The sequence below is a fragment of the Rana temporaria genome, chromosome 1 (assembly GCF_905171775.1).
Source record: "Rana temporaria chromosome 1, aRanTem1.1, whole genome shotgun sequence".
NCBI classification, from domain to species: Eukaryota; Metazoa; Chordata; class Amphibia; order Anura; family Ranidae; genus Rana; species Rana temporaria.
Window position 1 is genome coordinate 568,714,476 of NC_053489.1, and position 18,131 is coordinate 568,732,606.

The window sequence follows — 18,131 nt, forward strand, 5'->3', positions numbered from 1 at the left end:
CTTTGAACTCAGAGAAATGGATTTTACGGTGAGTACAAAAATCCTTTTTTCTCTTTCGTTCATAGACGGACACAGCCTTCATTGACCTTAAGGACGTCCCCAAGCAGTGTCAAAAAAAATTCGAGGGGTGGGAAAAATAACACAGCAAAAACAGGTTACACCCCAAACAAAAACCGGAGTTACTCAACGGAGGAACTCCAACCTTAAACTGCCGCCTGTAACACCCTGCGGCCAATGGAGGCATCCGAAGATGCACTCACATCCACCATATAAAACTTTGAAAAAGCGTGGACCGACGACCAGGTCGCAGCCTTACACACCAGTAACACAGAGGCTTGGTGTCGGAAAGCCCAAGAGGCCCCGATCTCCCTGGTCGAATGCGCCCTGACCCGAAAGGGGGGCGCCCGCCCTTCAGGGCATAGGCCTGAAGCACAATCCGTCGGATCCACCTGGAAATGGTGGCCGACGAAACTGCCAGGCCCTTACTGGGACCGGACACAGACACGAACAGCGAGTCCGACATCCGGAACGGAGCTGTCGCCGACAAGTAAACTCGAAGGGCCCGAACCACATCCAAAGAATGTAAAGTGGCCTCCTTCGGGTTCTTCGGCTGAGGACACAAGGATGGAAGAACAATGTCCACATCCAAGTGAAAAGCCGAAACGACCTTAGGGAGAAAAACGGCTGCGGCCGCAGCACCACCTCATCCTTACGGATGACCAAGCAGGGAGCCTTGCAAGACAAGGCCACCAGAACAGACAGACACCCGTCTGATCGAGGAAATTGCTACCAGAAATAAAATCACCTTTTGTGACAATAAAACAAAAAACCTCCCGAATGTCCTCAAAGGAAGCATTCCCGAAGCACTGAAAGGACTAAATTCAAGTCCCATGGGGGTAATGGAGGGCGCACCGGAGGGGCCACCTGCCAGACCCCCTGACCCAACGCATGCACCCAGGAGTGCTATGCCAAGGGTCGCTGCAAGTAAAAAACAGCCAGAGCAGAAATCTGGCTCCTAACCGTACGTAAGGCGAGAGCCTGAACCACTCCCTGCTGCAAAGACAGCAGAATCCTGTACACAACGCATGTACGAGAGTGCCAGTTCATCTCCCCACACACAGAGAAGTAGGCCTTCCATGTATGAGGAAAAAACCTACGTGAGGTAGACCTCCGTGCAGGCAGCACGGTAGAGACCACCGAGCCCAATAGGCCTCGGTCCTTAAGCCCCTGGCTCTCAACAGCCACGCCGCTAAGGCCGGTGGCTGTGAAACAGGGTGGAAGATTGGACCCTGTAACAGAAAATCAATTCCCAGGGGAAGACGCTAGGGGGCGTCTGCCAGCAGACGCACCTGGTCCGCGTACCAGAAGCGACGCGGCCAATCTGGGGCAATCAGGACCGATAGAATCCCTACAGCTTCTACTCTGCGCAGCAGGCGAGGAAGAAGCTTCCGAGGAGGGAAGGTGTAAAGTAGGCGACAGCGACCCCAAGGAGCCACCAACGCGCCTGACGCGTCCGCCCACGGGTCCTTAAACCTGGCCACGAACCGTGGCACCTACCGATATAGAGACGGGACGCTAGAAGGTCCACGTCCGGAGTGCCCCACTTTCGGCACAGACCCCGAAACACCTGCGGGTGGAGAGACCACTCTCCTTGGCCCAGTGCAGTGCGACTTAGGTAGTCGGCTAGCCAATTCCGTATTCCCGGAATGTACCCGGCCGATAGAGCCGGAACGGACCCTTCGGCCCACCGAAAGGATGCGCGCGACCCCCGTCGCTGCAACAGAACTCCGTGTGCCTCCCTGATGATCAACCTACGCCACGGACGTGGTGTTATCGGACAGGATCCTGACCGGTCGGCCCTGTAGATCCAGGGACCACCTGGTAAGGCAAAGCTTGATTGCTCGGAGCTCCAGAACGTTGATCAGTAGGCAGGACTCCACCTGAGTCCAGTGCCCCTGGGCTGACTGGGTGCCCCAAGCGCCCCTCCCCAACCGGAGAGGCTGGCATCCGTCGTGACCACTGTCCAGTGGCCTGCAGAAAAATGACTTTCCGGCCCGAAGCACCGGAAACGCCAGCCACCATACCAGGGGAGACATGATCAGATGACTCAACTGAATCTGGTAATCCAGAGATGACGGAAGCTAGTCCCATCGTGACAGCAGTTCCCTCCGTAGTACCCTGGCGTGGAATTGGGCATACGGAACCGCCTCGAAAGAGGCTACCAACTGACCCAGAACCTTCCTGCAGAATCGCAGAGATGACCGCTTCTGGGTCGGCAACTGCTGCACAGCAGATAGCAGAGTCTGAAGTTTTTCCGGTAGGAGAAAAACACTCCCGCCCCGGAGGAATCCAGGACCAGTCTCAGGTATCCCTGAGACGGAATCAACCCTGATTTCAGGACAATCCAGAAACCAGCCGAACACTCGGAGAGCCTGACACGTGATAGACACGGCTCCACCAATGCAGAGCTCGAAGAAGCTCGTAGGAGAATGTCGTCCAGACATCCCATGTTAACAAACCCCCGCTGTCACAGCCGGGCCAGTATCGGTACGAGCACCTTGGCGAAAACCCGCCGAATGGGAAGGACACCATTGAAAATGGTCCCCCCCGACCGCAAAGCACAGAATCTCTGGTGGTTTGAGGATATGCAGGTACACGTTCATGACATCCAAGGATGCCAGAAAAACCTGACAAAACAAAACGAGGGACTTGAGGCCCAGGATCGACCGGGCCCCATCCTCCATGGGGACACAAACAGAATGGAGTAAAACCCCGAGACCGTTCCAACGAGGGAACTGGCACAATCACTCCCCTGACCAGAAGATCCTGGACAGCCCCTGACGGAGTCAACCGGCGAACCGGAGGAGGCCAGAAGCCGGAGGGGAAAAACCTGTTTGGCAGACAAGAGAGAAACTCAATCTTGTACCCCAAGGAAAACACTTCGCAATATGAAGCCAGTCTCCCACCCGAGACACGGGCGGGAGCAGACCTTCAGGCGGAAGCAGGTATGTCCGCAGACTTGTTAGGCATGCGGTATCCGGTGCGCTGCTACCCCGCAGCGGGGATTCAAGCACCATGTAGACCTACCCCCACCGCACAGGGCGAGCGAAAAAACGCTCGGAGGTAGGCAAGGAGGGTCCTTGCACAGGGCGAGGTGCCTAGCCCTTCCCAAACCGTGGGAACAGCATGCGCTTACCACCTGTGGCATCCTCAATGATGCCAGTCAGGGAAGACCCAAAAGGACCGTTCACCCTTAACGGTGATCACCAAGGCCACCTTAGAGGTCCTTCTTCCAGCTCCTGCAGCAGGAGCTTCGCCCTTTTAGTCGGGGCCTGCCAGGGCCCCGGCCAGAGCCGGCCTCACCGCCGAACCCACCACCGTGAATAGGGAGCGGGCCACGGCCTCCACTCTCCTATCAGCGGGATCCTGAAATGCAGGAGCCCCTTCCACAGGCAATGTGGTGGCCTTGCGCAGTCTGGACACAGGGGGGTCCACTGGCGGAGGAGAGACCTACTTTTTTTTTTTTTTTTTTTTTAAAGCCCCCCTCAAGGGGGTAACGGGTTGCAAAGTTTTTTGACAAACTTTTTGCGGTGCATATAGTCCAATTAAGGAACACAAGGAAACACTTCAGCGATGCGTGGTAGTCTGCTGGTACTGACACGGAGGTGTCTCCGCCACATCCTCAATTTTTAGAGCCTCACGCACCGCAGAAACAAGAGCTCCAACAAATTCTTCATCCTCACTATCCATAAGGGTTAAAACCTGCAGCCTCTGACATAACAGAACCAGAAAAAAACAGCGATTCTGTGTCATCCCCAGAAGCAGGCTTCAGGGAGGGGGCACTTTTTTACCCCCCATCCGGGCACTAGCTGCTTCAAACCTGGCAAGAAACCCAGGACAGCCAACATAACAGATGTGGCAGGGGGAGGGGCATTAAGGGTTAACTCAGGCATAGCTTGAGTTCCATAGTGTCAGCGCTGAGTCACCCACCCTGCAAGGCAGGACAAAAAAAACCCACTGGTCACCTCCTTGCTGCTATTGCAGAGCATGGGGGCCCCCGGTATTCACCACCCCACCCAGCTGCAGAGGGAGCTGAAAAACCTCAGGTGTGCTCTGATGTGCTGACTGTGATGTGTATTCACCTCATGGAAGATTCACAGCACTAAAACTGTAACAGCACTAAAACTGACCAGAGGCTGTGCCGAGTCATCTCAGGGAAGAATCACATCGTTACCAAGGAGATTTCCAAGACGGCCGCTGTCTGAGGTAAAAATTACCTCATAGAACACAGCAGCACTGACTGCTTTGTCTGTTACCTCAGAAAAGAATCACAGCGTTACCAAGGAGATTTCCAAGACGGCCGCTGTCTAAGGTAAAAATTACCTCATAGAACACAGCAGCCCTGACTGCTTTGTCTGTTACCTCAGAAAAGAATCACAGCGTTACCAAGGAGATTTCCAAGACGGCCGCTGTCTGAGGTAAAAATTACCTCATAGAACACAGCAGCACACAGCAGCACCCCCCAGAGTAACAACACAGTCCCCCTAACAACACACGGGCCCCGGTGGTAACAAAGAAAACCCAGGAGGCCCCCCTTCACAGCCACTACCCAGTCAGGGGAAGGAGGGAGAGGAAGGGGAGAGAGGAAAGCAGGGCGGACCCTCAGTCGACCTCCCCAGGGAAACCACCAGCCAGACCACTTACCTGAGTAAGGGGCCACTACTTACCTGTCCTGCGACTACCCGGCTGGAGGTATCCCAGACAGAACCAACGTCCGTAAACGGCATGGCTGTCGGCCAGACACACTGTGACAAAGCCATAGAGACCGGTCATATGTGTGCCCTAGAACCAAAGTTCCCCGGCCGCCCCTGGAGCAATGGGGCCTGTTGTGGACGTCCCAAAGCTGAGCTGAGGGCCGGCATACGCTCGAAGGCCGAACATGGGGGGACTACAAGAGTCGAGGACCCAGCCTGTCACCCAGTCGGCTGTTGATAGAAGAATCGCAGGATTCAAAAATGCAGGAACAAAATAATAAAAAAAGCGAGAAAAATCGCCAGAAAAAAACTCCAGAGTCCAGGAACTCCAGAGATAGCCTTGACCTCCTGTCGTTAGGCAGAAAACAAACTGAGGCTGCTAAAGCAGGGTGTGGGTTATGCCTGGGGGAGCCACGCCCCCTGGGAGGAGCAGCATGAAGGAAAGTTTTTAACACCTTAAGTGCTGTAGAATTCTGCCTAAATGTCCTGGTAGGAAGAAGCATAACCCTAAGGTCAATGAAGGCTGTGTCCGTCTATGAACGAAAGAGAAAAGTATTCACACCCTTTAAAATTTTCCAAATTTTGTTATGTTGCAACCAAAAACGGAAATGTATTTTATTGGAATTATATGCGATAGACCGGGGGTTCTCAACCAGGGTTCCACAGCGATTTGACCATCAAACACAGGAAGCTGACAGGAGGATCACACAGGCAGAAACAGACGGGGAAGCGGCTGGCATCCTATTGGCTGTAGCCTGCTGTTCCCCCGCCGGCCCCTACTGTTCCCGAGTGGTTGAATGCGACATAATCTGGTGTGGTGGAGAAGCCAGCAGGGAACAGCGCCCCACTGGAGGAGATATGAATTCTGTAGCCAGAAGAAAGCCGGTACTGAAGTTTTCCCAGTTGTGTCCCCCCACAATGTGCCCAACAGTCTGTCCCCTGTCATGTGCCCTGCTGTCCTCCCATGTGGTGTGCCCTACTAAGCCCCTGTACTCTGCCCTGCTGTCCCCCACACACACACACTGTTAATTTCTAGTTGGACCAGCTTTGCAGAAAAAGAAAAGCACAAATTTTACATTAAATAGGTGCGTTTTAATATTTATTCTTTTATTTAATGTTATGTCTACAAATAATTGTTGTTCTCAACAGCTCACTGATCATACCAATGTTCCCGTGAGCTGTCAATGGGAACATTATTTCAGGGGTTCCTCGAAGGTAAAAAGGTTGGGAAACACTGATAGACCAACACAAAAAGTAGCACATTATTGTGAAGTGGAAGGTAAAATAAATGGTTTTAATTTTTTTTTTACAAAAAAACTATGTGAAAAGTGTGGCGTGCATTTGCATTCCGCCCCCTTTACTCTGATAACGCCAACTTAGGGTCCTTTCACACTAGTGGACCGTTCGTCCGCTCATTACAAGTCCGTTAACGGACTTCTAATGAATCCCTATGGGAACGCATCCGTTAACGGATGGAGCATCCGCTAGCGTCCGCGTCAGTCGGGATCCGCTTTTCCGAACGGAAGAAACCCTATTTTTCTTCCGTTCGGCGGAGCGGAACTGATGCAGACAGACAGACGGTCCGTCTGCATCAGGTTCCCCATAGGGGACAGCGGAGCAGAGACAGGGCGGTCCCTGCACTGTGTGCGGGGACCGCCCTATCCGCCGACAGCTGAGCGGGGATCCCCGCTGAGCCGACGGAGACACACGGAGCGGACCCGGAAACGCTCCGCTCCGTGTGAAAGAGCCCTAAAATCTAGTGGAACTGATTTCCTCCAGAAGTCACCTAATTAGAAAATAGAATCCACCTGTGTGTAATTTAATCTCAGTATAAATACAGCTGTTGTGTGAAGCCCTAAGAAGTCTGTTAGAGAACCTTATTGAACAACAGAAGATACCGTTGTGAAGAAGTTTACAGCATGGTTAGGTTATAAAAAAATATCCCAAGCTTTGAACATCTCACGGAGCAATGTTCATATCATAATCCGAAAATGAAAAGAGAAATGGTACAACTGCAAACCTACCAAGACATGGTCATCCCCCTAAATTGCCAGGCCGGGCAAGGAGAGCATTAATCATAGAAGGAGCCAAGAGGCCCATGGTAACTCTGGAGGAGCTGCAGAGATCCACAGCTCAGGTGGGAGAATCTGTCCACAGGACAACTATTAGTTGTGAACTCCACAAATCTGCCCTTTATGGAAGAGTGGCAAGAAGAAAGCCATTGTTGAAAGAAAGCCATAAGAATTCCCATTTACAGTTTGCAAGAAGCCATGTGGGGGACACAGCAAACATGTAAAAGAAGGTGCTCTGGTAAGATGATACCAACATTGAACATTCTGGCCTAAAAGTAAAACATTATGTGTGGTGGAAAACGAACACTGTACATCACCCTGAACACACCCTCCCCACTGTCAAACATGGTGGTGGCAACATCATGTTGTGTGGATGCTTTTCTTCAGCAGGGACAGGGAAGCTGGTCAGAGTTGATGGGAAGATGGATGGAGCCAAATACAGGGAAATCGCAGAACAAAACCTGTTACAGTCTGCAAAAGACTTGAGACTGGGGTGGAGGTTCACCTTCCAGCAGGACAACCCTATGTTGTGCTTTTGGGTGAAGTTAAAGTGCGGTGTAACTAGTGATTCATTCTTTGGGCCACCTCTTTCCAAAGAAACTATGTAAAGTTAAGGTAAATCAGGAGTTTAATAAGCCATAGAACCTCATTACAATATGATGGATTGCTAAAATGAAAGCAATTACAAAGTCAAAAGCGGAGAAAAAAACAAGCAAATTTAGCATAATCTAAATGTCATACTTTGAATGGGACAATACCCTTCATAAATGAAGGGAAATGTCTCTTTAGTTATTCTTTTAGAAAGTTGAGGGGTGAGTATGGACCACAAGAGCTTACAAGTAGATGCATGTAGCAACACATAGGGTTACTGTTTGCAATTCCTATACCAGTTCCTAAGAATTGCAGCTTAGGGTGTAAAGCCTGGTTCACACAATGATATTATCAGACAAATAATCGTCTTGTTTTATTGCATGCCTGTCTCCAGATCGAAAAACAAAGGAGTTTCTAAGGCTCCATTCACACTTGAGCGAATCGATTTACTGTCTTTTTTTAAAGCGTTTATGCAGCATTTTACCAGATTTTGTAAAGCGTATTACAAACGTTTTACAGCTTTGGGTGTTTTTGTTTAACCAATAGAAAGTACTAGTGGGAGGAGTGGGAGAGGAAATTAGGGGCGGAGAGTTGCTGTTAGGCGCTTTAGAAGTCTATGAGGCCAAAAACGCTTGTAATCTGCCGAAACGAAGCTTGTGTACTTTGAGCTTCAGGCCACAAAACGCTCAGATGTGAACAGGGACCATTGAAATCAATTGGATTTGGCTTGCTGAGCGTTTTAGAGCTACAAGCAGAAAATGGCTCAGGTGTGAATGGGGCCCAAAGTATGGAAATTCCTGTATGACAGAATAAAAATGCATTCATATTGTATTTTTGGACGAAAACTGTACTGATTAAGGGCAAGTTCACACCATAGGAACGCAGTCAGGATGTGTTCCAGATGCTTTTCTTCATGCGTGTTTTTGATGCATTCCTGTGCTCCCCCCCTCTTTTTTATTAACCTTAAAATAAGGATGCGTGTTCCAGTGCTTTTTTTTATGTGTTTTACAGCGTTCCAGCACAGTACATGGCAGGAAAAAGGCAGCATGTTTTTTTCGGGAACGCACTGAAACTGCAAGCACTGGTGTGAACCAAGCTATTGAAAACCTTATATCCTACTTTCCATGCATTTTTTTTTTCCTGCATAAAAACACACTCGACTGATGAAGCCATGTGATGTGGCATAACTAGTAATGACCTGATGCACCAGGAAACACCAAGAACTGAATCGCTGTTTCACATTGCTTTTCAAACCTTTATGTAAGTTTCTAAATTTTTATCAATTAAAAGTTCATGATGTAGTTCACGATGGGATGTCTTTTTGCTTTATACTCTGGCACACACCGAGGAGAGATCCTGTGAAACCATCCACAGTGACAGACAGCAGCTGGAGATCAACGCAGTGGAACCACCCCTGGATATATTTACATCTGTGAGCACAACTTATAGAAGAGCCACATGTCTTACCATTCATCCCATGAGTTTTTTGCACATTGCTACACTTTGCACAAATATATATATATATATATATATATATATATATATATATATATATATATATATATATATATATATATATATATATATATATATATATATATATATATATATATATATATATATATATATATATTTTAGGGCCGTTACCGATTAAAATTTTTGTGTTCGATTAATCGTTTTTTTTTTTTTAATCGACTAATTTCGATTAATTAACGCACGAATATACACATTTGCCCCCATGCTGTAATATACACACATTTGGCCCCATGCTGTAATATACACACATTTGCCCCCATGCTGTAATATACACACATTTGCCCCCATGCTGTAATATACACACATTTGCCCCCATGCTGTAATATTACACACATTTGCCCCCATGCTGTAATATTACACACATTTGCCCCCATGCTGTAATATTATACACATCTGCCCCCATGTGTACATTACAGCATGGGGGCAGATGTGTACATTACAGCATGGGGGCAGATGTGTACATTACAGCATGGGGGCAGATGTGTACATTACAGCATGGGGGCAGATGTGTACATTACAGCATGGGGGCAGATGTGTACATTACAGCATGGGGGCAGATGTGTACATTACAGCATGGGGGCAGATGTGTACATTACAGCATGGGGGCAGATGTGTACATTACAGCATGGGGGCAGATGTGTACATTACAGCATGGGGGCAGATGTGTACATTACAGCATGGGGGCAGATGTGTACATTACAGCATGGGGGCAGATGTGTACATTACAGCATGGGGGCAGATGTGTACATTACAGCATGGGGGCAGATGTGTACATTCTTGCAGTATGGGGGCAGATGTGTACATTCTTGCAGTATGGGGGCAGATGTGTACATTCTTGCAGTATGGGGGCAGATGTGTATATTAAAGCATGGGGGCAGATGTGTATATTACAGCATCTGCCCCCATGCTTTAATATACACATCTGCCCCCATACTGCAAGAATATACACATCTGCCCCCATACTGCAAGAATATACACATCTGCCCCCATACTGCAAGAATATACACATCTGCCCCCATGCTTTACATACACATTTGCCCCCATGCTTTACATACACATTTGCCCCCATGCTTTACATACACATTTGCCCCCATGCTTTACATACACATATGCCCCCATGCTTTAACAACATCTGCTCCCATGCTTTAATATAAAGGATGTTTGTTGTCCTCCCTTACCTACAGACCCGTCCGCAGAGTAGCTGATGGACACGTGCGCAAGGGAAGATAATACAAGCAGGCGGGCGGGTGATGATGACGTCAGCGCGCCGCTACTTGTCTGCCGCCGAGGCCGAAGCCGCGGCCTTTCCTATGGGCGAGACCGCGAAGCTCACTCCGCGGATCGTCAATCAAAATAATTTTAGTCGATCAAAGAAATGAACGATTAATCGAACAATTAATCGTTAATTTCCGCAGCCCTAATATTAATATATATATATATATATATATATATATATATATATATATATATATATATATATATATATATATATATATATATATATATATATATATATATATATAAATAAAAAATATCTCTTGCCTATTTTTTGCCATAATTAATTTTTGTTATTTTTTGGCATTTGACGTTTATACATCACTTTTAGTATCATTTATTCATCCATTATTGATCTAATTTATGCGCTGATCATTTATCACATGTGGTGTGAACTGGCCCTAAACAAAATTGTATCATACAAGAAACATTTTTGTGTTTGTCCCTTTCAGACGAAAGCGGTGTACCACCGATTAGATAATCATACGATCAATTCGAAAGTGGTATTTTTTTTGTATGATTTGGTCATCGTGTGTACGGCCTTAACCACTTGCCTACGAGGCACTTGTAACCCCTTACTGCCCAGGCCAATATTCAGCACTGTCACACTTGAAATGACAATTGTAGAGTCATGCAACACTGTACCCCATATGAATTTATTTATTTTATTAATTTTTTTCACGCAAATTGAGTTTCTTTTGGTGGTATTTATTTACCACTTGGTTATCTTTTGCTAAACAAAACGAATAAAGACCAAAAATTATGAAAAAAATAAATAAAAAATATGTCTCATAGTTTTGTACACAATTTTGCAAACCTCCTTTATTGATGTGTGCCGATAGGTGACACCGATTGGCAGCACGGGTGGACCTGCACTGATAATCCATATCCTGATTAACGGTGCCGATTATCGTCATTCTTCTTCTCTCCTTACGCTGTCAACGCGAGGAAAGAAAAGCCGATAACTGGCTTATGTTTACATATTGTGAACAGCTGTCATTGGACACAGCTGATCAAGGGGTAAAGGGCCACCGTGATTAGCTGAGCCTGAAGGACTCTGGAGATCAAAGTGCGTCCATAAACGCCCTTCCGGCAAATTAAGCCTCCGCTGTAGCAGTCTTTTGGCCATAGCACAGGCAGGAAGTGGTTAAGAAAAGGTCCCAGTGTACGCACTTCAATGCTCGGAGTTACTTCTACACTGACCAAATACCAGGATAATCACTTTTACCAAAGTGTCAAACAACCTCACTAGTGCAATCCAGTATGTATAGCCTTATAGCCATATTTTTTTTTAAATAATGACACTTACCTGTCCAGGGAGCCTGCGATGTAGTAAAGTGTGATCTCACATACAGTGCTTTTAAAACGTCATGCATGACTAGAACTGTATTACTTCAAAATACCATTAATGTGTGAGAAAATTAAAGTGGTTCTAAAAGGCAGAAGATTTTTTTTTCTTAATGCATTCTATGCATTAAAGCATTTGTAAAACCGAAAGAAAATAATTGATCCTGTCCCGTTAAAGCATGTTATACAGCACAGTGCTTGTTGTTTGTAATTTTGCCCTCTGTATCACCTAAAATACCTGAGTGATCCTACCCTTACCCTCTGTAAACCGACCACGGTTTATTATGGCTGCTGAGCCCTGACACCGTGGTCAGTTTACATGCCTCCATCAACCGCAGCTCTCTTCTGTCCTCCTCTCCCCCCTCCCTCCTCCCTCCTCTCCCTGCCAGCCCGATTGCTCCCCGGCCCTCCCCTCCCGCTGGTATAATAACTTGAGCGTGTATACTACAATGTATGTATTTTGAACAAATAAGCCACTATACATCTTGTGTGTCTTAAAGGACACAGAGCAGCGGCTCGGCTCAGATGCCCCTATAGCAAGCTGCTTGCTGTGGGGGCACTGGGCAGGAGGGAGGGACCAGGAGCGCCAGTGAGGGACCCGAAAAGAGGAGGATCTGGGCTGCTCAGTGCAAAACCACTGCACAGAGCAGGGAAGTGGAACATTTATTTTATGTTTTTAAATAACAAAACACAAGACTTTAATTTCACTTTAAACTATACCTGACTACTGTCAATGGCAGCCTCTTCTCTCACATCATCGGACAAAGATGCCTGAAAATTTTGCCCCAAATCTTTAGCGTAGGCAGAAGTTAGGAAGTCTTTGGGCAATGACGACAAACTGGTTTCTCTTTTTGGAGGGCTCGGTGTGGTAGCCTTGTCTTTATTAGTATTCAGCTGAAGTGGTAGAAAGTTGAAAGGCTTTTGGTTCTCAGAAAGCTGGCGTTTATTATTTGCTGCCGTTGCTCTGCCTTGGGAATCACTCCCAATGCTCCTCTGCAAAGAGAATTATAAGAAAAATACACATTTGTAAAGAACACAGATGAGTGAAAAAGGTTTAGTGGATTCTGCGTATTCCCTACTCATTTTAATGACTACAGAATATGTTCAAGGATTCTTCAGAATCGCTGTTGCAGCATTCAAACAGCTACTAACAGTTGAAATACATATATGTGAAAGGGATGATCAGTTTTTGGAATTGTATAGTTAAGCCCAAGAACAAAAAAATATAATATATGGCAGCTTACTAGTTGTCCTTAGATGGGGTGACTGAATTTGTTATCTTTTCAGGGCAAAAAAAATTTGTATCAAGTACAGAAAAACATACTGATCCTGTGAAAAATCTTATGATATATCCTTGCAACTTCCTGTTTAGTGTGATAAAAAAAGGAGAGAGGCGTGACTTTAAATGAAGCATGTGCGGGGAACAGATTACAATGGGTTGGGGGAAAATAATATATCTGGAATCAATTATAAGTTAATTATTTTAATACTTTCACATAATGCATCGTACATGACTATATTGCATTATTGAAGAAATTAGTAAACATATACACTTCACAGACTTTTTTTGGAAAAAGGTTATTTTCGACAGTGACCCAAATGAACAAACAGAAAATACGATGAAATATATTGCAGTGAAAGCATATTGAAGCATGAAGGTGGTAGCTCTATGCGTTTCGCGACTGATGGTCGCTCGTCAGGAGCAGGCATGCATTACATTTTAAATATGTAACGACATAAACACATTCCAGGTTGATCCAGGGCAACATCAATTGAAGGGCCAAGAACAGTTCCGGCCCCCTGCGAGGTCTGCTCCACGTTCCGGGGGCTGCGACGCGCTCTGCCTACGCTCTGCGTCCTGTGCTGCTCCGACGCACGGACGTATGGGCGGGCACTGCATGTCGACGTCACGCTCTCCAACGCCTTACACGGATCTTGCTATCCGTGTGGCGTCTTGGGGTGTCATCCATGTGGGGATACGGGAGGTAGGCGGTGCCAACTACCAGGCGGCTCTTCCGCATTGGTGTTGGCGCCTCTCCTCTCCCCGTGTGCATGACGTTTGGCGGGAAACTTTGGACGGCGGTCCCTATTTAAGGACGTCACTCACGTTTGCTGTAGGCATTTGGCTTCTCACACGCTACAGATTCACATGCTATACACCAGGACCTTTCAGGTACCTTCTTTGTTTCCCCCCCATTGAGCACTTTCATTCATTCCCCTTGTCTCCACTTCCCAGCCCTAGTCTTTAGTTTTCCCTTCCCCATTTTGTTAATTGCCTTTTCATTTTTATTTACAGTCATCACCATTCACTGACTTGTCCATACATCACTTCTGCCTGATGCCTGTGCAACCTGGGTGCGTCCTGTTTGGGGGCTTGTTGCCCTATAGTTTCCTACCACAGTCCCCGGTAGGGGTTGTCCCAGCATATGGGGACTGGTTGGGGCTTCACTCCAGAGCCAGCGGCACCTGGCTACCTGGTGAGTACCATCTTGGGACCTTGAACTGTTCTTGGCTCTTCAAATGATGTTGCCCTGGATCAACCTGGAATGTGTGTATGTCATTACAGATTTAAAATGCAATGCATGCCTGCTCCTGACGAGCGACCATCCGTCGCAAAACGCGTAGAGCTACCATCTTCATGCTTCAATATGCTTTTACTGCAATATATTTCATCGCATTTTCTGTTTGTACTTTTGGGTCACTGTCGAAAATAACCTTTTTCCAATCAAGTCTGTGAAATGTATATGTTTACCAATTTCTTCAATAAAGCAATATTGTCATGTACGATGCATTATGTGAAAGTATTAAAATAATTAACTTATAACTGATTCCAGATATATTATTTTCCCCCAACCCATTGTAATCTGTTCCCCGCACATGCTTCATTTAAAGTCACGCCTCTCTCCTTTTTATCATATAACTATCAGGGATGGAGGTAACTGACCTACTACCTCATTTAAAGTCCCAATGTACCGCCCCCCCCCCCCTTTCCTGTTTAGTGTACACCCAAAAAAATGTTTACGCCATCTTCTGTGAGGCAAAGCCTCTAAGTAATGGGGATGAGATATATATATATATATATATATATATATATATATATATATATATATATATATATATATATATATATATATATATATACATATATATACACACACATACACATACACATACACATACACACACACACACACACACACACATTAAGTGTTGTGACCCTAAGGCTGCATTCACACTATAACGCGGCGTATTTTACCGTGAATTGCCACGACAAATTGCGGCGTTTTGTCCCGTGAGTTGCCGCGACAAAATACACAACGGTACATACGCCGGAGGGGTGATCAACATTGTCGGCTATGCCGAACGCCGAAAGCTGCCTGAAAAAAAGGTCCGGGACTTGTTTTGAGCTTCAGGCGTTTCGGCGTGGAGATGTGAACCATCTCCATAGCCGACAATGTTAAATCCCCCCTCCAGCGTATTGCAGGCTGCAATAGCGTCGCACTACAGGCGACAAAACGCCTAGGTGTGAATGCAGCTTAAAGCATGAAGGTTACTGGCAGAATCATTAAGTAATAATAATTTTAAAAAAACACACTAATTCAGCAATTATTTCTAAGCACTTTACACCTTATCTGCAAAAGGATTTGTAATTCATAAGATGCCCTCTGTGCCATTTTGGAGCTGGTTAAGGGTTGCCAAATGCCATCACGCTGCTCAGTTCACATGGTTTTACTGCCTTACATGTGCTTACATTACATATTGTGCAGTGCTTTGCTGCAGTTATGATGCCATATATTATATTTATTTCCACAGCGCGCCACTGAATCTACCGAGTTGTAAATTATAATCTCTACTGCTCCAACTTTATACACCAAGCTGTGTGTTACATGCTCTATTTAACTATGCAGTACCATCATACACTCTGCTGTGTTGGCTATATACAAATCATAATTTATATCCAAAAATGCACCATACATCACATACCCTCTCACTGCACTAAATTGCTTCTCAACCAGGGAAATCTGATGGGTTCAGATGGTACTTACACTTTTTTTTTACTGTGTTTTTGTAAAAGCAGTTTACACTTTTATCTAATACATAAATCATTTATAAAACCGATCACATGTATATTAAGTAAAAAGTAATTGCTTGGATTAAAAATAATTCTGCACAATTGTTTGGTGATAATTGTATACAAGTCAAAGAGGTGCTTACAAAATTTAGTGACACAAGGAAATTCTTGGCCAACATAGTTATGTATACGTTTAATTTTCTGGTGTGGGTCAGAAAACATTAAATTGGCATTAAAGCCCAAACCCAAAAATTTAAAATATTGCAGCTTACCAACCATTAGGTGTGGTGGCTGCATCAGTTTTCTTTTATTAGGCTCCCCCCGCCCTCTGCTTTATCTGGTGATCTGGCCAGTAATGCTCCTCCTGTACTAGAGTGTTTCCCCCCCAAAACACTGGATGATTTCAGTCCAGGCACCGTGCCATCACTACAATAAAAGTCAGGATCCGCCAGGTGCCTGGATTTACACCCATCTCAGCGAGCCACTGAGAGCTTGAGATGGCTGCCCCCGCCCCTTCCACAGCCCAGGGCTCCAGTGGGCAAGGAGGGGGCAGAGCAGAGAGCTGTGACTGACAGTCTACAGCTCTCTGCTCGGGGAGCCCTGAAAACCATTTGATCGGCTATGTTCAATTGCTCGGTTCTCAGTGTAGAGGCGCCAGGGAAACGATGCTGCATTCACATAGGCAAGTACGATTCCTAAAAAGAAAAAAACTTCTTTTAAATCTTCACTATTAACCAACAATTGCACACAATTTTTCTTATTCCAAGTGGTTTCCTACATATGACCGCAGCTATGTGGTTGAGAATCACTACTCCTACACCTCTCTATGCATTTCTTCCTGTGTCCAAAAATGACACACTTTAATACTTTGCTGACCCCCATTTTCTGCTTTAGTATTCTCCAGCATGTCACGGTTCTCATATTCATAATGCTTTGTGCCCAGTAAAAGGTAACAAAAATGTATCGGCTCTTAGGCTGGAGCTTTATATGTATTATAATGTTTAAAATCGAGAACTGCTTTTACTTTAGTTGACCTTTACAGAAAGCAGTTTGTTCTTTATACTGAAGAATCTAATTGCTAGCTGGCTTTTGGAAATCCAGTAATATATGATCAAAGCCAAGCACATCAGAGCACTGGTTTGTCATAACACCTTGTTACAACTTTACGGATGCGTTTAGTGATTTTTAGTAAGGGAAAAAGACAGAAAAACACAGAATAATAAACAATATTAAGTATGCAAGATAACAAACCTGGTCCAAATCCCCAAAATTGATTTTCTGCTTGAGTCTTTCCAATTCTGCCTGTTCTGGGACAGACATTTGGGATATGTATCTAGTATGTGGATAAGTATGTGGTGTTCTGGTCCTCCTGCGACCAACACCAGGAGACGACCCAGGAGAGATGTCATTTGTGAGTCGTGCCTCACACTCCATACCAAACTTCTTTTTGTTTTTCTCAGATGATCGGTTAGCTTTCTTCTGTCCACTCCAGTCCTAAAAAAACAAAAATCATGAACATGGCACCCCATAAATCACAATAAGCTAAAAAGTACAACTAAAGACAACCCCTTTTTTTTGGATCGAGTGGAGAGGGATAAGAACACCTGTCAGATTTTAATTGGGTTGTCCCCAGAAAAGTAAGAGAGAGGAAATCTTCCAATTGGGACACTAGTGTTCGTGATCTGGGGGGCCCCAAAAGAAATTCCTTAAAGTGATACTAAAATCTCTTTTTTTCCCCCATTAGCCACTTCAGCCCCGGACCATTTGGCTGGCCAAAGACCTGAGCACTTTTTGCGATTCGGCACTGCATCACTTTAACTGACAATTGCGCGGTCGTGCGACGTGGCTCCCAAACAAGATTGACGTTCCTTTTCCCCCCAAAAAATAGAGCTTTCTTTTGGTGGTATTTGATAACCTCTGCGTTTTTTATTTTTGCACTATAAACAAAAAAAGAGCGACAATTTTGAAAAAAAATTCAATATTTTTTACTTTTTGCTATAATATAGGGCTGCAACTAACGATTATTTTCAATCATTTTTTTAATAGATTAATCGGATAATGGCCTTAAAAAAAAAACAACATTTTAAAAAATGTTTGGGCCAATTTGTTGTTGGGCAGATTACAAAACACTAATTGCTGCAAAAACACATTAAACGCTTTTCTGCAGCTTCTCCATTGAACCAAAAAAAAAGGCACCGTTTTGCGTTAAAAAGTCCTTGCCCTTTCCAAATACATCATGGATGTGAACGTGTCCCATAGGAAACATGTAAATGAACTGTAGTGTGTTTCTGCAAAAAAACACAAGTGTGAACCCAGGCCTGAGATGTTTAGTAACATGAGGTTAAAAAAAAAAAACAAAAAAAAAAAAAAGTACAAAAAGAGCAAATAATCGCTACGGTAAGGGGTTAATTTTTTTTACTGTGGGACAGTGAAAGTAATATTTACAGTAGCGATTTGCTAATCTTTTTTCTTTTTAACCCCATT

The 18,131-nt window shown here is 45.3% G+C and overlaps 1 protein-coding gene across 10 annotated transcripts in view; it reads right to left on the minus strand.

Moving 5' to 3' along the window:
- Window positions 1–18,131, minus strand: part of PCM1 (pericentriolar material 1) — a 229,552-nt gene that overhangs the window by 188,422 nt on the left and 22,999 nt on the right. For all 10 annotated transcript variants that reach the window (XM_040334550.1, XM_040334544.1, XM_040334515.1 and 7 more), the window contains exons 3-4: window positions 16,899–17,141; window positions 12,296–12,568 (exon numbers count right to left, since the gene is read on the minus strand). In XM_040334550.1, the coding sequence (XP_040190484.1) occupies window positions 12,296–12,568; window positions 16,899–17,141 (516 nt within the window). The remainder of the gene's footprint in view (window positions 1–12,295; window positions 12,569–16,898; window positions 17,142–18,131) is intronic.